The 21,943-nt window shown below is 42.8% G+C and overlaps 1 protein-coding gene across 1 annotated transcript in view; it reads right to left on the reverse strand.

Moving 5' to 3' along the window:
* The window catches only part of SH3BP5 (SH3-domain binding protein 5 (BTK-associated)), a gene marked incomplete at its 5' end in the record, with an annotated part of 42,112 nt that overhangs the window by 15,795 nt on the left and 4,374 nt on the right, over window positions 1-21,943 (reverse strand). The window contains one exon of the mRNA XM_009867045.1: window positions 16,251-16,379. Within this exon, the coding sequence (XP_009865347.1) occupies window positions 16,251-16,379 (129 nt within the window). The remainder of the gene's footprint in view (window positions 1-16,250; window positions 16,380-21,943) is intronic.

The following is a 21,943-nucleotide window of genomic DNA, read 5'->3' on the forward strand; positions in this document are numbered from 1 at the left end:
ACTAATGTTTGCTGGCTTTTGGTTGGATGGTTTGTGGTTTTTTTTCAATAAGATAGAGATGTCCCCTCTTTTCATAGTTATCACTGAATGACTAGCAGTTTTAAATTTGGGGTTTCAGACATGCAGGTTTCTCACTGTATTCCTTCACTAGTAATTTTTAATTTCTGAAGCTTTTGTGTCCATTTGCTGTCTCTCTTAGCTATATAAGCACTTTAATGCTCTAGACCCTTTTGAGGTCGATGCACAAATATCCTGTTTAACTCAGATATAAGATCTTGACCTGAACTTTCTACATTACATAATTCATACATTTCTATTTAAAGGAGTATTTTTGAGCAATTTTGTACTGAAACACTGCCCTTCAAATGTAAGCTTCACATTCAATTAATTGAACATCCAGCACTGTGAAGACAGCTTTCAGCTACACTTCAATGATTTTTTTTTTTTAAACAAACTGGAATTACCCAGTTTATACCTATGGGAAATGTCTTTGACCAGACATGACTGACAGAACAAAATAATGAATAAAACTTTGCATGACATGACATACAGAGAAGCAGTCTGAGGCTGAAACAGGGAAAAGGACTCTGAGATATAGAACACCAAATTTAGGAAGATGAAGACTTAGGATTAAAGAGGGAGGGTTTAGTGTGAAGAAATGGTGGTCATCTGGGAAGTGGCTAAAAATCCTCAACACAAAATGGGAAATGAGTAGAACAACGGTGCATTTATCCAAGAAACAGCTGGCTACACCTCCTGAACACCAGCTGCCTCAAATATCTCCAGACTCGAGGCATCAGTTATTTGCAAAGGTAATGGAAAAAAATCTTTCCCTCCTTGCCTCATGGTAGGTAGACAGGCTCCTGATTTAAGCACAGGTCTCAAGAAGAAATAAAGCACTCTGCGTTTCCCTGCAATGCCCTGAAATAGCAGCAAGTAATTCTTACTTCCTTCCCCTTATTGCACAGAGAGGTACTTCATGCCAAAGTGACTGCGGAAGAACAAGAGTTCTGTGTCAGAGGTCCCTCAGCTACGAGCTGAGGAGGGAAATCAAAGGCATCACAATCAGTACAGGAATTCCCTTCCAACCACAGTCCTTGATGCACTTCCTTCTGAGGCAGCTGCTGGTGTCTTCCAAAAAGGAGAAATCCACCTAACCATGCTCCTTGCTGCTTTCAGGCAGCTTACACCACCCCATCCTGCCCGAAGCCTTCACGAAGAGCCAGGACATTAAAGCGCTGATTTCCACACAGGACTGCACACCCCGACAAGCACAGAGCTTCGGGCCAGATTAGTGGAGGAACAGCATCCTGGTGTAAATTCATTAATACAGTCTCTTAGAAAGTCTAAGAAAAATCTCCACACATCACATCTCGCCACCTCAGCCACCAAGTTCATGTTCCAAAAATACTAACACATTTTATAAATTCAGACTAAGCCTAACTAACGAATATTTTAATTTAGCCACTAACCAACCTAAGACATGGAACCCACACCAGGCACAGGAAAACTGTCTGAGGATCTTTAAACAAGGCTCAGTCTAAGCTTCCAACAAAGGACACAACAAAAGGCCTGAATCTTAGTCCCCAGAATATCCTCTGCTGAATTCTCTGAAAAGTCCCAACATTTTTTTTAATTCCCATAAGTTTGACCTACACTACTAAAGGAATCAAATTGCAAATAAAGGCCAAAAGTTTTCTATAAAAATAGTTTGAGGTGGGATTTTAAAAAGTGAAATAAAATGCAAGACTGTAGTAAGACCCGTGGCTGCCCTGTTGCAGAAGCAGGCATGCCCGCACAAGAAACAACTCCCCAGCGCAGGAGAACAGGCTGGGGACCCGCTCCCAGCACAGGCAGAACCGCACCAACAAGTCAAGTAACCGCTTTCGAAACTCGTGTAAAATCAGATCGCAGGGGCGAGCTCTGGAGAAGTACAGTATTCTCGCTCTAACTGCATCAGCACTGGAAAATTTCTGTTGGCACAGATACCCAGGTCAAGGACCAACACATCTAAGCCAGTGAAAAGTCTCCAGAGCATTAGGAGCAGAGTTATTACGGCTAAAACCCTACAGAAAATGTTTAGTGATAGATCGCAGTACCAGTCGCTTTTCTGATGAAGCCTCTAAAGCACACTCGGTTGCGCAGAAGGAGAATCTTCGTTATGATAAGAAAACCAGAAGGTAAATTTTCAATTCAGTTACATTTCCACTTGCCCCTGGACCTGTAGGACACTGAGAGCTGAAGCTGTTAACAGGCAGGTCCATAACTCCTGACAGATTCAGCTTCGTACCCTGTAATTGTGTGAACAAACAGAAAGCTGAAACAAAACCATACTTAAATACTCTCTCCCAGCTGTATTTATTGAATGTTACTCTGCAAAGGCAGTTTAGAAACATTGTTTTGGAACACAAAATACACTTTGGCTTAAGCAGAAGAGTTAGTCCAAATAGCAACTTAGATTTAACAGTTATCTGAAGTCAGTTTACAGTCTTATTTGATGCAACTTACTGAAAACCTGGGAAAGAAAAAAGCCAAATGCTAGGGTAAAGAATGATGTTTTAGTCATTACAAAAACATCAACAGGTTTGTGAGTTTGCCCTCGTGAAAAAACTTTTTTTAGTTAGCACAGTTACTCAATAATTAGCCTTCATTTAAAACTCCCTCCAGCACATACAGGTCGTTCTGCACCATCACCAACTGATCGCTCTCACACTCTCAGCCTCAAGCGTGCAGGCTTTCCTGATGGAAGGGATGGTACCCATGTTCTTCACATGCTTTCAAAACCAAAGAGAGCGAACAACAGGAGCTTGCATCTCCATCCAGCGTCCTGACATGGTGTGTGAACTTCACTTTAGACAGTGGCTCTTCCTCTCAGGAGATCAGAATTCAAGTATCAAGTGAATGCCTGAAAACTAGGTTATTTTGCTTTCAAGCACAAACTGGCGTTCAGGTCAAGAGAGGTTTAGCTCTGGGGTAGCATGAGGGAAAATATACTAGGCATGAGGACAAAAACCTCTAAGGGAGATTAGAGGCAAGTGGGAAGTCGATTTTCTGCCTGTCACCTGTATCGCTGGTGCTTGATGGAGTCTAGCTGATATAAAAGTGAGCATCTCTTTCAAAAAAGTCAGAAGGAGCCAGTGAAACCCCTCATTGAAAATGAGAAAGCCTTGACAGGTTGGGAACTGGGAACCTGTGCCCCAGTGGCCAGGAGCTTGCTGTGCCACATCACCAGTGCTCTCTGTTAGAAAGCTCAACTGAATGTCTTCACCGTGGCACATCCTTTCCCTAGTAGCACAAAACATAAAACGAAATGCTACCAAGCAGCCACAGAGATCTCGGCTAGGGAGAATCCCACCATCGCAGCAGTCTGTTACACACCGTCCGCACGGAGCGCCAACTCCTGCTGCCGTTGCGTTCACCTCTCCCCTGCAGCTCAGAACTCTACAAGCAGCCTGGTACAAACACGTTTCCCCACAGCAGTCAATCCCTTCCGTGCAGCAAGCAGCAACACCCAAGAGTCCTGCTCTGCACCCTCACGGGCAATCCTCCTCTTAGTCTGCACAGGGCCTTGCGCAGCGGTGAGCCCGGCACAACAGCTAGATTATGTTGTTAGCTCAGGACAGTGATGAAGAAAAAAAGCTAGCACATGGCAAGCTAAGAGAAGAAAAGAAATTCAGGCACCTTTGCAAATATTCTTCTGGAACTGCTAGCAGCATGCAGACACATTTTCAGGCCAGCACAGACTTATCTGCTTGTCCACTTCTGTAGCAGAAAACTTGTACTCTTTAATAACGAAATACAATTTTCTGTCTAGCCTACATAGCTTTTATTGCCCCAATCCTGCTTTGTAGCCAGAGCCCCTGTCCAGCTGCCCTAATAGAGGATTTTTCCTGTGACCACACAAAACTTGAACCTTCTGCATTATTGTAAATCAACATATATACTCTGTTCCTCATTTCATCTAACCTCCAATTTTTATTCTCCCACCTAGTTATACAGCACTGCACAATATCACTGACACCGAAATATGGTGCAACACAGCTATAGCATTCCTCCAAGGTTACCTGACACCCAATACACCCGGATAGACGCTGTCCAGCCTCTGACCTGTGAGCATATACACATGCTGTTAACAGCCAAGCCAGGCTGCCAGAAATAGATGCAGAGGGTACAATTTGTGGGGCCACACCTGCTACAGAATTTCTCTCCTTGGCCAGCTTCCCTTCACCAGAAGACCAGACCACAAGTATTAGTAAATGCATGGAAAGGGCATCACTAGCACAACCAGCAAAATTAACCATTAGGAACATCAGTCAGCAAAGATCAGTTATTTTCAAGTATTTACAAAATTGGCTTCTCATTTATCCAAGTCAATCTATCTCATTCCATGACGCCGAGGCCTTGACACCCACTTTATTTCAGCATCTCTGTATTATCGTGAAGAGAAGGCACAAACAATCTCCATTTATAAAATCAGTGTAAGCTGGAGTGTGAAGGGAACACACAGCTGCTGCTCAGAACAAGGCACCAACGAGCCACGTGCTGGCCCGAGGCCTTTGCTCTAAAAGGCACTTGTTTGTTACTGTGAAACAAATGCCTCTCCCACTCACTAATCTTTAAAACAATAGTTTAATTGCTACCAGCAAACACACACTTGCTTACCACCAAACAGATAATGATGAACTGTGTTCCAGTCACATTCTTCAGAAGGAAGCAAGTTTCAGATGTTTCTATTCTGGCCCCCTCTCATTCTTTTAACAACATCCCACAGTTAATTTGCTGTGTAAAGTCAACAGGGAACATGTTTTAAAACAGGGAACGTGTTTTTCTTCCTCCATCAGTCGCCCACCAGAATCGCTGTAGCATTCAGAGATTGCTCTGATGGCAGGGACTGCACCGCAGCGTCCTGCACAAACTTCAGGCAGGGATGAGGACAGCAGGATCACGGCTCCTGGGCCGTGGCATACCTGTACTGCCCAGCACGGTGGTGAATTCTGTCATGCAGAAGCCTATAAGATGAAGGAGCTAAGTGCTTGCTGCAGCACACACAGGAAAAAGAAGCTGAGTGCTGCTATTTCGGGTCCAGTTCCCTCAGCTTTTCAACAGTACTGGATGACATAACACAGAGCAACAGCCACACACAGCAGCTAGGAATTTTGGGTTGTACCTAAAAAAGTCTTTCATACTGGGAGGGCAGCGTGATCAACAGCCAGGTTACAACAAACCTCCATCTCTGGACATCTTCAACACTTGGCAAAGCCATGAGAGATGCAACTCCTGATGGTGACCGTTCTGCTTTGAGCAGGAGGTTGGGATACAGAGGTCCCGTACAATGAGCATTTCTGTCAGATACCACCATCTTTTCTTACAGTTTCTCAAAAAACAAAGAACATTGTTGCAAAAAAAAAAAAAATTGCAGCAATGCTGACTGTTCTCCTAGATTCTCAGACCCACACATTTATTTTCTTGAATAATCAGACTAGTGGTGCAGGTGCAGGCAGGGATTTGTTTGCCCTTTTATTTTTTTTTTTCACAGACCATGACCTTCCTTTTCCCTCTCCCTACTCCAAGACAAATCAGAACTTGGAGACAGTAACAAAACAGAAACCTCTTCTTGCTATGGGCAATGTACAGATGCTTATAAAGGACTTACAAAATCCAAAACCTCAGGAGTGACCTCATTTTGGCAGATTATGAGGCTTTGTGAGCTATATATTAATCTGTGATGATCGTTTGCCTTACTGACAGAAAATACAGTCTTTCAAGAGTCCAAAACGTTGTTTATTGAAAAGCTATAAAATTGTACATGGGTTAAAATTTGCTTTTTCAAAACCAGATTTGAAGATCTTTTTTGGGGAGGTGGAGAAGGCAAAGAGCTAAAAATAAGCCTTGCTAGAGATTTTTGGAGCAAAAATCATTTCCTCCCTGCTGCATAACTAATGAAATGCCTGTGGCACACAGTAACACGATATCTCTCAGTCTCTACTTTTGATGAGGTTTCTTGTTCTTGTGCTGGGCTTTTTGGTCCCTGTAATGCTTCCACCACTCCTAACAGCTTAATTATTACAGAATGGACCGGACTCCTGGCTCTGGTTTATTTTCCTGGTGAAACTGCAGTCTATAGAAAGGCCCAGGAAATAAGAGCAGACCTACAAAGCCTGTTGTGAGAGACATCTGGCTCCGTGCTGAACTTGGGCCGTATATATCCCTTAAGATAAGATCACAAGCCATATTCCAGGAGACAAAAAATTGTGGGCACAACCGGTAGCTCACTTCCTCAGCTACTTCTGTCACCAGCATACAGACTCCTCTGAGTCAGAATCACACCTCCTTTCTTTAAGAGCTATGGAAGGAAATGAGAAAGAAAATACCTAAACACAATTTCCTTAAACACTTTTAAGACTAATCCTGGACTGGACCAAACAGTTGGCTGCCATCCCTTCTCTGTTCTCTGGTGGCTCCCATGGGGGCTGTATGACAGGATCCTGTGAAATGAAGGCAAGAATATGATCTCCAAGCCCGTCACTGTCACTGTGCACTCGGTCACTGGAATCCTACTGGGCTCCTCACTGCTGTTAACTGATCTAGCTCCTTGCCTCACAGGGAGGCACAGAGATTGTATAGGATGTACTATACCAAGCCTTTTGGCTCTCCCTCGCTTTTCACGAGGTTGTTGTGAGATGCTGGTCTGCTTGGAGTTACAGTAATTAACGAGTCTATGGCACCAGAATATGACAAATTGCTCATCCTAATACCACACAGATATAGCTTTCCTGGGCACTCACTGCCATCTGCTCATTAGTTGTGCACTTGTTTGTGGTCAGAATTATAAAGCTGCTGCCTTTGGAATAGGGGATCACAGAATATGTTCAGTTTTCTTTCTCTCCAAGGTAAAACATCTTAAAGAGAAAAAAAACATTGAGATAATCCTCACCCCAGTACACACCTGCATTCTGAGAGTTTAGGCAATGACTCAGCCAGTCTATGGTTTACAGCTAGTTTCTAGGTTTACAGAGGCTCTACATGTTCATCTGCACCTGGCAGCAGCTTCCTTTGCTGAAATCAAACAGAAGCAAGGAAAAAACTCCCACAAATACCTGCTGCAAGATGTACACTGCCTGCCTTAGTGGATTTTGCTAATTATCCAAGATAATAAATGTTCAGCACATACAGATGCAAGAGATAAATTCAGTAGAAACACCCCAGTTGTGTCACCTAATTGCCACCAAAGCAGCGCATGGTTGTAAGTAGAAGTTTCCAGAGGGTTGGTATTGGAAGCCTGGTTCCGAAAGCATATCCTGTGCACGAATGCATGCCAACATGAGCAAAGACGAGGTGTAGGAGTAGGAAGAGTTTCACCTGGGTGATGGGCTATTCCGGACATGTTCTCCCAGCACCCAGGAAACCTCACACCCACCAGCAAGTGCCCATCCCCAATAGCAGGGACATGCCCTGGAAGAGAAGCCCAGGCTGACCTGGTACTTCTCTGACAGTGTGCTCAGATACTTTTGAGACAGTCATTTTTGTAATGGACCTGTTGAAGATAAATTAACTACTGACCCTTCAAAATTTTCCCTAGCAGAATTACACAACTCCACAAGCACATGGGAGTAACAAGCTTGCTTTGCTTAAAAGAAAAATCTGGGTGTGGTGTCCTGGACAAATGAAGTGCTAAGTCTATTCCTTGAAGGAAAAAATCTAGGTTGCAGCAGGAACAGACAAAATTTCAATTCCACTTCAAACCAATAAACCCTTAGTTATAAAAAAAAATTAAAATGGACATTTCTTCCACATCATGGCAGGAAAATTTATTTTCTAACACTAGAACTGCAAGTTTGCTACAATTAAGAGAAATTTTTTTAAGGAAACCAGGTCAATGCAGAGCAGTTCCCACACATGCCACAGAGCAATTATTCTTCAGACCATCTTTTCCAGCAAGATTGGACAAGAGCTCAAAAATTCATACTAGAAGTCACAACAAAACACCCCCAGAAGGCAGTAACCAACAACTACGTCATATTTGTTTTGGCAGCAGCCCCTAGCATGATTATTTATCATTTTACAGTAAACTCCCACTTATTTGGACCACTGTATGCAGACCGAGGTGGCTGAACAACTTCCTCGAAGTTGCAAGACTTGTGCTGCCTTCAGTAGCCACCCTTGAGGAATTGCCACACTGAAGAGGTACATAGGATAAATATCACCCTCACCTCAGGTCACCCACGCTCAAATGCCAGCTACTATTTTTAACAGATGATCCTGCCCATGGCTTACGATCTCTTGAAATAGCCTTTAGTAGTCTAGAATCTAAATCTCTCGGGTTTTTCCGAGGTGAAGAGGGTGCGGAATGATGTTAACCAAATCTTCAGACAACAAGAGAGGAAAAAGGACTTAAAATCTGTTTTCACATTCCAGCACCCTTTGAGAAGGGCTCACACCTTCCCACCAGTTCCAGCACCTGCCACTGCATCTGTGGCGAAGCATAACAGCCTGTATCACTCATCACCTGTACCCAACATTAATTACCTACATCACTTCTGCCTAAATCATCTGACATTTAACAAACAAACCCCCAACTTTCCTGCCCTAGCCCTTTCCTTGTTACCCCAAAGAACAGAAGAGATTTTCCACATCAACCTACTCCAGTATTCCAATATTTCAGACCAACTTGCACAACACTTCCAGTATTTCACAACAGAAAAAGAACGAGAAAAAACCCAAACATTCTTGAAGGGTAGAAAAAATAATTAGGTCACTGCATTCTTGACAATTAATGGAGAGGAGGTTGAAGAGCTAGCCAGTTTTGTGTTGCTGCCATCAGAATAGCGAAGACCTGATGGATGCTTTGTGGGGTTGGAGAAAGAAGGAGAATAAATTCTTCAAGACACTTAGATGAAAACAGTATTGTCTTCTACTTCTGAAAAGCAGAAGAGGGTGCAACCTCTAATTTACAGTGCATATCTAACAAATCTATGTAACCGAGCCCTCCAAGATACATTTTCTACTAATGGTAAGATGAATTACAGTTTTTGCATCAATAGCTTATACAAACTAATCATCCATCAACAGAATAGTGCCCACATAAAACAAAAAAGTGAGATGTATAAATACCAACCCAAAATAACTAGACCCATTCACTGAGGCACAGAAAGCACAGATAGAGACAGGTGGTCTAACTTTTAGAGGGGCACAGATAAGCACAGAATTTATTGATATGGGTATTTCAACAACCAAATGGCTAAAAAATCAGTTCCTACTATCCAAAGGTGCCAAGAACATTGTATTGGCAGACAGTATTGCTACAGATGCCACTTAGTCTGTAGGAAATATAAGTAACTAAGCACTAAACATGAATCAGGTAAGGACTTATTTTTCCAGGTCATCTGTGAAGTAGCAGCTGTTAGTGTTCCCAAACATGAGGCAGATTTCCAGCTGCCCAGAATTAAGAGGACAGAAACCTGTCAGTCACACTGACCTGCTATCCTGCATCAGCAGGGTTCATGTGAAGACAAACGCACTCAGGAGGTTTCATTCACAGGTCAGATCTTTCACGTAGCTTCCCAAATCCAACCAAGCAACAAGCAACAAGCAACATCTGTTATCTTCTCAGCAGTTTAAGGACAACTAGTTTGAGACACTCGCATACCATACTGCTCGCCAGATGACAGAGCCAGGACACACATGTAAAATTCAGGTCTTAAAGTAAATAAATAACAATAGTAAATCAGCCAGGCAAAACCCAGCTGGTTGACCCAGGGAAATCTCACTGAGCTCTCCGCTTCTTAGGCTTTGTCACAACTTTGATGTGAAGGAAAATGCAACGGAACCATAATGCAAGACCTAAAATACAGTTTTCAGGTTTTAAGCATTCAGGTGGTGCAAACACAACACAAGCTTCATCTGGCATCAGTGAAACATTGAACCATTTGTACCTGAATGCAAGGTAGTGACTCCTACACACTACTCACAGGGTTTCAATCTCAGCTGCACAAACATGACGAGAGCACAAGAGGAACCCCCATCAAATTTTAACTGTTGCAAAACATTTTCTTTACTTAACCCAAAGTGCATCCTACTCTGGAAATAAAGTTCACGAAATTCAGTGGATTCCCTGGTGGAAGTCCAGGAAGTGACTCCTCACCCTCAATAATAAAGCTACTGATGTCAGATTCCCTTGCTTGACTTCTTTCCTCTTCAGTTGGGTGCCCAGCCCCACAGCCAGTCAGGCACCATGTAGAAAAGGGAGATTAATATACTGAGAATGCCCCTCAGGGTCACAGCAATGGGAACTCCACATTTCACAAGAGGATTGATGGTACATCATCTTGTTTTCCCCAAGATTTAATGATGTGTTTCGTAACAAAAAGAAAATTAAAGGGTTTGTGGGAAGGAGTTCAGGTCTAGAAAAGGTCCACAGGGAGCAGGGAAGGGAAAAAGGACACAGAAAACTTTAGGGCTCCCACTTTATCCCCCAGCCTCCATGCTTTATCCTTTCAGTCACCACTTCTCACACAGTTCACCTACGTTTCGTCTCCTTACCATTTTCAAGTTCCTGTATCCTTGCTTTGAAAATGTGAATCCACCAGATGGCTTTTTGGTTTCTAAACAGTTAATCAGAAACACTCCTTCAGCCAGGCAAGGTCAGTTGGTTGTTCCACTGTAACCAGGCCAATAATTTTGCTTTTTACTAACTCTGTGGCCAGATGCCAAACAGGAATCCAAGTCTGTCACAGTTTTGCTGACATTTAATTTTTGCTTCTCAAGTTCCCTATCCCTCCACTTTTTTTTTTTGCCAAGAGAAGCTTACCAGATAGTACAAATCAGTCTTAACTCCTTGTTGTCTTAAACATGAGCGTGAGGACTTTAGATCATAAAAGCGAGATCAAAATGGAGATTGCTTATGATGTAGCTACCTCCAACATACCTGCGGATAACACACCTGCTGCTTAGGAACCAGAGGGAAGACCTGGATACCCAGCACTGCTGGATCTGGACCTAGGAGCTGTCACCCTCGATGCTGCCCTCCCGTCTGCAGCGGAGCTAGCTGGAGCTGAGATCCAATTAGCTCTCACTCACCGAGGGAATCTGGATGAGAAACTTGGGTGCTGCAGAAAGCAACACTGGCAAGATCATGCTTTCCAGTTCCTAATTAATTTTTAAGGGTGCTTGGCAGCTTTGAACCTCCAAGTTATGTGATTTCAAAAATCTTTTGTCTGCTGAGCAAAGAAAGTCACCATCTGTAACTTTCCACACTAGTTTCGGATGTCTCAAAAGCCGAACACCTAGAAACTGAAGTGCAACAGCCCCTTGGGAAAGTTTTGTTCGTTTATAGGCACTGCAACCCCAACTTCTGCAAATAATGGTATCAGTCTCATCTGCTGAGTAAGAGTCTTCCAAGTAGGTTTTATCTGCTTACACCCCTCCCATCCTCACCATCAAATGACTCAGTTCTTGTTCTGCAAGATTACAGCAGCTACTTTTCATCCTGATTCATTTTGGGTATAAGATTCATTGAACCACTTGATTCACCCAACAACTTTCAAGTGGCTGAACAACCCAAGACAGATGTCTTAACTCCCGCATTTAAGGAATACGTATATGTACCTCAGAAGGCTTTTCAAATGCACCTACCATTCACCACTGACTACAATCAGGGATTAAGGACCCTAAGTTTGATGAAGACAGGCAGGGTCTGAATATCTGCAGGTTTACCCTAATAATTCATATTTCATGCAAAAGCACTCAGTAATAGGAACTAAAGCTTAATTAAAAGCAACATTTCCAAGGCTTTTATTTAGGTCAAGGTCACTACAAAAGTATGGTTTGTTTTATTTGGGATGGGGAAACACTTTATCAGATATTTTTTCCAGCAGAAGCAAGGCAGAAAGGCAAGTCATTCTGTTCAGTGTGTCCCTGGGTTCACAAGCAATGACGTACAAATAGCAGTGTTTTAAAGGCACCTCTCACCCACTGACCCCAAAATGCTTTTACTTCCCTTAATGAACTCCATTTCACATCAGCTCCACAGCTGTCTTACATGGGAACTGAGAGGGACGAAGCGATGTATCTAGACCATGCAACAGCACAAAAAAGATGACTCCTGCCAGCCCAGTGATTAATGCAGTAGGGCACAGCTGTTTTGCACAGCATCCTGTTCCAGGGTACACCATCACTAGTGAGGTAACACACTTCTGAAACCTTATCACGTGCTTAGACTGCAGGCGCTATCGCATTGGCGCTTTCTAGCCCCAGTTCTGCAAAAGGCTCAGTCAGCAGTGGTTTAAGACACTCCTTGCCTCAGAAGCTCAAGACACTGTTGTTTACATCACTAATGTTTCCTGACAACTTCACCCTTCTTCCCCCCATTACCTCTGGGCAAGAAAAGTCTATTCCTTCAACTAGCCAACCAGGGAAGCAGATTACTAGCAAAAAATCCCTCCCCCTAAAAAACTCAAAAAGCTCAAGAACAAAAAACCCCTAAACCAACCAAACAAAAAACCTCAAACCCAAACAAAAAAAAACAACTAATCAAAACTGATTCTTCCCAACACTTAGAACCTGGACCACCTTCTAGATTATAGGAATTTCAGATTGCTGCAATGCGGTCATTGCTTGTGCCCACGCATAATTCTCCACTATATGCCAAGGTTCTTCCACTGAATGCATGCATTATGGCACAAGATAAAGAAAACATGAAAAGACAATGAAAAGACAATATGCCAAATGCAAAAAAGTGCTTGCAGCAGAAATACATTAATATTTGATTAAACAAAAAGTTTGGATCAAAATGCTCCAAAACAGTAAAGTGAGCCTGCAAGCAGCACAGAAGGCCCACTAGTATAACACATGAGGAATCACCAAAAAGAGTCCTCTTGATGGAAGTTGCATGAAAGCTACAAGGGCAAGAATATTATCCAGCTCTCAGATGAGTCTCAGCAAAAGCTGAATATTAGTTCTTTGGTGCCAGCAGACAGCACCCCAAATCCCTGTGCCACCACTTGAGAGGGTGAAGCCCACAAATCCCAACACTAAGGGACCCTTGTTCTGTTACAGTAAAATTTCACCCCAAGACAGGCCAAGCCAAAGCACTCTCAGCATACATTACACAAGATGCTACAGGACTTTTGCATGGGAAAATTAATTTATTTTGAATTCACCATCTTCTGCCAATACAGAATTGCATAAGATGGGGATAGGGGTGATTAGACAAAAGGACCCAACGTCCTAACATTTCTCCAGAGAGAAGTGTTGGGGACCTGCTTTTTGCTGACCCCACACCAGTACCCTCATACCTTTTTAATGGGTTTTACTTTAAGAAACTAAACAAATATTTTCAGAAGAGAATCATGCTGGTGCCAAGTGAAAGCTAGTTCCTCAGTATGACTAAACACACCTTGCATCAGGCAACTCACTCTGTGACTGACATCTTAAATGCAAGTAACTCTGGATAACTCCTGCGTTTCTGCCAAACTAGATGTCATTAATTATACAGTTCTTTCTTCCCAGAAGACTTCAATTTATAGGTTGTATTTTAACTTCCCTTTACTGAGAACAACAAACAAGAATTTACGTTTCCCTTTCTATTACGAGTACAGTCACACATTTTTCCCTTATTGCTTAATTAAAGCTGTTTCAACCACCAAGAACTTGGTGCCTATGCTTTTGGAGGCAGCCTGATCTCTCTAAAATAACTGTTAAGACAGCAGGTGGAAGACAGTCTTCATAGGCTAAATGTTACTATAAATTTAAACAGAAAAATATCAAGCTGTTCCTATGATTTCTCTGCAATTTTACAAATGAAAGTAAAAAGAGAGATGCAGACTGGCACCTAAACACATTCATTTCCTAGTACATTCCTCCAGTTTCATATTCCTCTACTCTCAAACCTTTTCTAGACTAAATTAAGACTAGAAAAAATCTTTAGGCAGATGCTTCACTGATGATTGGTACCAATCTTTCTAATCTCCTGGTTACCAGACAGCATTGGAGGGCAGTGAGTTTCAAACCTCTTGGCCCTCACTTATCCTATTTCAATTTTTTATTAGCCGAAGAAAAAGCAGAGACCATCTTTCAGCCCTGTCTGCTGAGCAAATACAAAGCAGGAGTGCTGTTCCATGACGAGCTCCATAACAAAATGGAAAAAAGTAAAATGAACAGTTAGAATTGGAATCTCTGCTTAAACAAATCAACCAGCCAAACACAGAAAAGGTTATCAAGGAATTAAAAGAAATCTGAGGTGTAGCAAATTAGCAGATCTGGGATAAGTAGCATTTAAACCAAGTTGATGGCAGAATGGTCTGTGGGTAAAACACAGTTCTCTCCAATAAACTCAGTACCAGAGCAGTGATTGTATAAATCTAGGGTTTGAGGGGGTTTTTTATTACTTTTGCAGAGCACCTCCAGACCAGCATGACTGAGCGGATTCCAGCGGCAGCGATGATGCAGGAATAAAAAAGTGCCATTCTCAGGACATGATCTGCTGCTAACTTCAGGACAGAGGACAATGCTCACTGCTCTCTGCCCGACGTTACAAACCTCAAAGTCATCTGATTTTTTTTGTACTGCAGAGTACATATTTCTATGAGTGACTTTTCCAAGGACAATTGTGAAAGTCCTATGCATTCTGTGCCTTACATAGCTATTTATAGTAATAGGAGTATAAGGTCATACTCGAGAAGGGATTTGGGAGGTTTGTTTTGTTTTAAATTGAACAGTATTTAGCACAACATAAGCAATTCGTTGATCTTATTTTGTTACTAACTTCGTTCCTTTCTCTAGCTCACTACTGGTTTGTCTCTACCACACACTACAGGCCTCAGGAGCAGGGGCTGCTTTCAGAGCGGCTCCAGATGAGCAGTAGATACCGTGCTTACTGTGCTTTGAAGCAGAGATGCCTGGCTGCCACATCACTGCTTGTCAGAAGGATTAAGCCTAACAACCCCCATAACCTCCACACATCATCCCCACAGCCTGAGACAATGGCTCCGAAACAATGCTGTGCGATTCAAGGGATCAATGTGGTCACATTATTTACTTGCATGACATATCCCATCAACCCAGTTCTGGTTTCATCAGCTTTCAAAGAACAACAAAGCTTGCACTCATGCCTCGTTCTGAGGATATATTCTCTTTTCTTCCCTTCTCTTATCCTGCAAAGTTTACTTTCTGCCTCCTAGCATAGCCCTACACTGCTTTTCTCATCTTTCAGCCTCATCCCCTGTTTTTACAAACAAAATCCCTGTCCTGCAATTTTTATGCTACTCCATCCCTCTGACTCTCCCATTGAACACAATCACATCCTGCTTTCCCAGCCAGATGCTGCTCCAGGCATCCCCCCAACCGAGCACAGAAGCAGCAGCTCCAGGGCACTCTTCCCCTACTTCTGCCTCTCCCTACCTTTAGAAAAAACAGAAGCAGCACCCAGGAACAGCCTCCCCTTTGGGGAAAAACAAAAGCCTCAGACACCAGTAGAACCCACCAAAGACAGAAAGCAGAAGCGCTGCCTGAGCCACCACCTGCTCAGCTGTCAGCTGCTTTTTCCCTAAAGTGAGAAGCTGCCTCACATCTCGCAAGCTTTCCCTGCAGCCAGTAGATCACATATTTACTTCACTTCTCATTCTTCCCCAGCCACACAAGCCCTTTCCAACCAAAAACCACTCTACTTTGGGTACATATCGGCAATCAGGCTGGGGCAAGTGAGACAAGGTCCTGATGACAGTACAGAAAGCAGAGCCCAGTTTCTCCCCAAATCGACACACTTCAGAGCCACATTTAGCTCACTCCTGCTTCTGCACAACCTAATCGGTACCAAATTCTGCAAGATCCCCCAGGTCTGCCCCACTCGAGTCTCTTGCCCAGCAGCTTCCAGTTACAGCCATTTAGCTGCTGAGCATTTTGCTTTAAGAAGAAAAAGCAGATACACAAAGCCTATACTGTATTTTGAAACAATTGCAACTACCAAGAGTAAAGGGCAGGACTCTGAAAAGCCACTGATAATGTACAGAGAACAGAATAGGTCTTCTGCTGCTGGTGGTTTGTGCCTGCCATCACTTTTCCTAGGACAAAAAACACGTGCAGCCGTGGCACAGCACATTTTTGCCATCAATTCACACTGCTGACATGCAACTCAAGTCATAGACCAGTGTCAGCCAAGTGCATATACTTAAGATGTTATTAATAGCAGGAAAGCAATGCCATCAGTATGTGCTCTCCAACTACCAGCACAAGCTTATAAGGCAGAAAGTTCTCACCTGCCTGGCCACCCTCCGAGCTTCCCAGTAAGGTTTGGAGTCTTCTACAGCTTTTCCAATCTTCTTTACCAGTTCATCCAGTTTTACCGTTGCTTCAACCAGGACAGAGCGGAACTTCTGGCGTGCATCCTTCAAAACATTGCAGAAAGGAAAGAAAGGGCAAAGACAGATTAGAGCTTTAAAATTTATTTCTGCCTCTTTGTTCCTAAACTTCAGGTTGCTCCTTAGATTCACAGGTGAGCTGATACATCCAGAACAGTTACTGTCATTTGGACTAAGCCAGAATTCTTCCGTAGAGGTAATTATAGGAACCCAGAACTGCATGCAAAAGCCAGCATCCCAAACACCCAATCTTTGTTTTCCAGAGACAGCTTTTACATAAAGCTGCAACAGCCCGTGCCAGACATCACCTTTGGCAGGGCTTCTCAGACAGGAGTAGTCTATGAATTACTCAATGAGGAGGTGAATAGCAGCATAACACGTTCTGAGAGGGAGTTCAAGAGCAAAGACACATCACCCAGACAAGGCTAGAGCGGGGCTAGCAGGCAGGCCACACCCCACAGCAGGCTGTCAAATCAGCTGGAGTTGGCATCCCCTAAACCCAGCACCGTTTCCCCCGGAGACACCACTTCTCAACACAAATGAGGATGGACAGGATCTGCTTTCTGCAGGAAGAACTGGGCACTTCCCACATGGTGTATGTCCAGGTCAGCAGCTCTTCACACCTTCAGTTGCAGCAAAAACCTTCCAGGTCCTGGTGGCAATACTGCCACTATAATAGCCCATCTTTTCAACTACAGTTTGTATTAATGGATAAAGACACCTACTTGCCATTTGATTGTTATTATTTACTACATTAAAGTAAATTCCAGCTACTTCTTTACTGGATGACTTGTCCTCTTGATTATCTGAAGCAATTAAAATATTTTCTCTGCTCCAATGAAATTTGAACATCTTGAAGAAAAGTGATTCTGACTTCGATCTCAGCATCCAACACAGACTAAATCAATGGAATTATAGCACAGAGATACAAATTTAGGCTGGGACTCAGCCCAGAATTTAAGGGAATGAAGAGGAAGGACCATGTGAGCTCTTGAAAACCCTTGTAATTCTAATTAGAGAGCAGGATTTACACAGACTGCTGGAGTGACATGTTGATTATCAGCAAGCAGCTGGCTTGAAGCAGTGCTCTAATTCAGGAGGGTTTTGTCATTATTGCCGAATATTTCTAGAATGCACAACTGTTTGTTCATTGGATGAATTAAAATACATTGGAACCTCATACTATGTTCTCAGAAGTGAAGAAAAATAATGCAGTAATACATTAGTTTATACACAAAAAGCAAAATACATCAGTAAAAGCTTCTTTGCTTCCTTTTTAGTGTTATCTAAAATTTTAACCAGCATTGGTAATGTTTTAGTTCAATGCCCATAGCTTTAGATACTTAAGGAACTTCAATTTATTCTAAGAAAGTAATGAAATGAGTAACAAAGTCAAAAATGGAGAATTAAATGCACAGTAACTCATTATTTTATTAACTCCAGTCCGGTCAACAATCTCATCTCTTAATGAAAGCCTGGAATGTATGCTTCAGACAGTAGGTAAAGTCAATGATTTTCTCAGTGAGAAGAGTTTGAATATTGTAAACTGAAGTACTGGATGATATATGGCTCACTGCTCAAAATTAGTACCACAAGAAACTGCAAGCACAATGACTATATTGCAAGAAAAAAACGTTCAATGCTGAGGTATACTTAACAAAAAAAATTTCCTACAAGTGCAGAAAACAAAATTATAAACTTCATGTCTAAATGAGTGAGCCTGAAGGCTTGTTTTTCACTTTCTCTGTGAAAGCTGTATGTTAGGATACTAGTTTACACTAGTTGTGGCAAGTAAATAGTTAAAACATAAATGCATGTGCATTAAGTAAAAAAATAACTATGTGGTGATTAATCAAAAAAATTCAGTTCCCATGCTTGTAAGAAGAGCAACTGGAACAAAGAAACCATTGCTACTAAATCTGTGCTTAGAGACCTACCCCAAATTTATTCAGAGAATGATTATGTACATTCTTATTCAATAGCAAAGAAAGGACTAGTCTCCACCTGGAGATTAAAAAAAAAAAGAAAAATCAAACAAAAAACCCACTGAGGACAGAGCAGTCAACAGCAACTTCAATACCCACACATCTCCCACCAAACCTCAGGCAAAGCACAAAAAAAATACTAATAACTAATTCTGTAAGCGTCACAAGGCACAGGTCTTGCAAAGGGTTGAGCTGATGTGTGTCCGTGAGCACATCTCATGGCAGCTACACAGAACAGGAGCTTCAGCTGAGGAATATACTGGTCAGACACTGGAATAGACTGCCTGGGCAGGTGGTTGAGTTGCCATCCCTGGATGTGTTCAATGGGGTGTTGGGTGATATGGTTTAGGGGTGACCTTGTAGTGTAGGGTCAATGGTTAGACTAGATGATCCCAAGGGTCTTTTCCAACCTGAATTGTTCTATGATTCTATGAACATCCAGCAGATATTTTGAGGCTTTATTTGGGTCCAACTAACCTCATTTTTTCCAGTGAAGAACAATAACAAAAACCCAAAACACCCCAGAACTTTATCCCCATGTCATCCATCACATCAGTTATCTCAAATGACATTTATTCTCAGGCTCCTAACTGCCAGGAAGACAAGCCTGCAGGGTCAACCACCTTCTGCATGAGAGAACAAGCAGATGCTCGTACTCTGCTGGGACCAGCTCCCTACCAAAGGTTTCCAACCATTCCCTCTGGACATAGCAACAGGATGCTGGGGTCTCCAAGAAGGTGAAATGCCAAATCCATGCTCTCCCTTGCACTACACACATTGCTTTCATTCCCCACTAGCCTCAACTACACTAGAGAAACACATGACCCCACCATCTATAAAAGTCACCACCCTTGGGACAGTGCAAAACTCCCCGGGCAGGTGCCCCTGGGGAAGTTGCAATAAGAAATACAGGTGCAGTAGCTATTTTTACTCTTCGTGTGACCCCAGGGAGTTCAGAAGCACCAAGGCAATAGCACGAGCAGCACCGGGCTCGGCTCACTTGCTACATACGTGACGCGAAAATTGAATCTGTGGTTCATGGGAAGGAGGAGCCTGTGGTCCAGGCAGCAACTTGGGTATCAATTAAATTCCCTGCTCTACGTCAGGCTTCCTGTGTTACTGCCAGCAAGACATTTCAATCCACAAATGAAGCAGATCAAAGCTGTAAATCCTCTTAACGGTGTTTTCTGCAAGAACACTCTCATCAGAATCTTGCAGGCTCAGGGGCAGCCCAGCAGTGCAGATCACCCGTGGCCCCCAGCACGAGGGCAGCCTTGTGTTTGCATTAGGAAGACAACCATGTCACCTTCACCTTTCTCCTGACACCCTCTGGTGTGATGTGTCACCCTATGAGTGTTACTATCTAACTGCCAGACTCTTGCTTCATTCAGACCTTTACCTAGCACACACACATAAAATAGAGAAGGAAAAGACCACAATTCCTGCAACTTGCTGCCCTGAGCAAAACTGAGACACTGTAGCACATGCCATGAAGCCTTCCCACACAGTCCTCCCAGCAGAAACACCTCTGAGCCACATGAACCACTTCTGGGGGTGTTTTTGGGGATACATTTGTTTGTTTTTCTTATCACTGCACTGAACACATACACAAGACCAGGTAAACTGTAACACAAGCAATGCAACTGATAAAAGACATCTCAAACACTCAAACATTTCAAAAGCATGTTCTCCCCTTGCTCATAGTCTTCCGTGATCATTTTTAAGACCATCTCGCTGCTGATTTTGCAAATAGAAAGGTGATATTGAAAGCTGACTGGCTAACATTTCCAATGTTTTCTCCCTCCTATTAGCTCAAATGAGATGATGACAAACCTTTTTAAAGCTGGACAAAAGCCAGTTAAGGCACTTCACCTCCAACACATAGTGCAAGGCGAAAAAAGATGTAGCAGTGGAAATTTCTCATTTAAGTTACAGTCTTAATGGTAACTAGGCTCTCACTGCTTAAGTGTTTGCCATATGCGTGCTCTAGCAGGCACAGCACTTAGTGCATCATGTGAACAGCCACACTTTATTTTTCAATGCCTTGTTCCACAGCTGTAAGCACTCCTCTCTTCAACTTAGTTCCTGGAAATCCTTCACACTTTTTTCTTAAATTATAGATTTCACAAGCATGGTTTTAGAGAGCATGCCAGACTTCGGTGCAATAGTTCACTATTAAAAGTAGACTTTGTTTCCAGTAACTTGCTGCTGGGCAATTACCTGCTACTGCACTGAAAGAGGGACCACACTTAATGACAGGTCATCCATCCAGAGGCATTTCGGAGACCCACCCTCAAATGTGGAAGGAAACTAAGATATATCATCGCACTCGCACTGCACCTCTTGGAGAGTAAAGCTTGCTTGTCTTCCTTTCTCATGAGTGATAGTGATGAGCTGGTGTTAGACGACAGGCGACAGGCAAATCGCTGTACCTGCCCATCAAATAAAGTATGTATTTTCAAACAACTTTCTTATTAAAATGAATTTAACACATCAGCCAGGTATGAAGCATCTTAGTACTGAGCACATTTAAATTTCATTTACAGAGGTTGCCCTGTGACCTTTCTGACAATTTATCTTGCAGAACCTCTGACAACCCATCAAACCAGCCTGAGAGGTGCATGAGAAATGGAATTGCTGACATAGACAGGCTTCATCTATTTCCAAGAGGCAGGCAGTGTCCATACCTGCCTTCCTCCACTACACAAGCCTACCTGCTGCAAAAGCTCATTTTCACATTAAAATAGCATCAGTATCAAGAACATCCACATGTGAAAGCAGGCAGGCTTCCCAACTGCACACACACCAGACACGCAAGGCATGTGGTTCAGAAACCTACCTCAGAACATCGAACAGGTTAATGACATTTTTAACATCTCAAGTGCCAGAGCAGTTCAAGTAAACCAGACTGACTATCAGACCTTAAAAATAAACTGCAAGGAAAGGGTTAAGTAACATCTCCATTTTTAAGTATAGGGAAAACTCTTTTTTTTTCTCCATACAGCTACTAATTTGCCACCTAATAATAATAAAAAATAGTATTTGGAAGTTGTTCTAACCTCCTGCTTGCCTATAGTTAAAGATTGAGACTAAATACACTAGTAAATTTAGTTCTCTCGGAAGAAGGGAGAGGAAAGCAGGAAGGGGAAGGCACTAGGTACTACTTCCAAAACAAGACTTCTCTGCCTAACCCCTCCTTCCCTCCCTTTAGGCTAGAAATCCATCTCTGCTTCAAAAATAGGATCAAGCAAAGCCCTTCGATTCACTTGGGTGACAAAATCTTTCCAGAGTCACCGCAGAGGAAGAAGCCGTTCCTTTCTAATCCATGGATAAAAGCAGAGGGCAAAACAATGAGTAACCCACACGTAGGAGCCATTTCCTATGGAAACAAGTAGACTAAGAAGTAACAAAGACGGATTTGTCCTGCTAGTGCTGGACAAATTCATCACGCATGTATATATCGCACTCCAAAACCAGCATGAATGCCAGCCAGTGAGCTGCTCTTCCCTGTCTCTGTGCTCTTTGGGCACTGCAAAACACTGCACAGCAGTGCTGATAAGGTGCCAGATGTTTCTACCGATAGATGCTTCCCCAGGTCAAGCAGGA

The sequence above is a fragment of the Apaloderma vittatum genome, unplaced genomic scaffold, assembly GCF_000703405.1.
Source record: "Apaloderma vittatum isolate BGI_N311 unplaced genomic scaffold, ASM70340v1 scaffold21900, whole genome shotgun sequence".
NCBI classification, from domain to species: Eukaryota; Metazoa; Chordata; class Aves; order Trogoniformes; family Trogonidae; genus Apaloderma; species Apaloderma vittatum.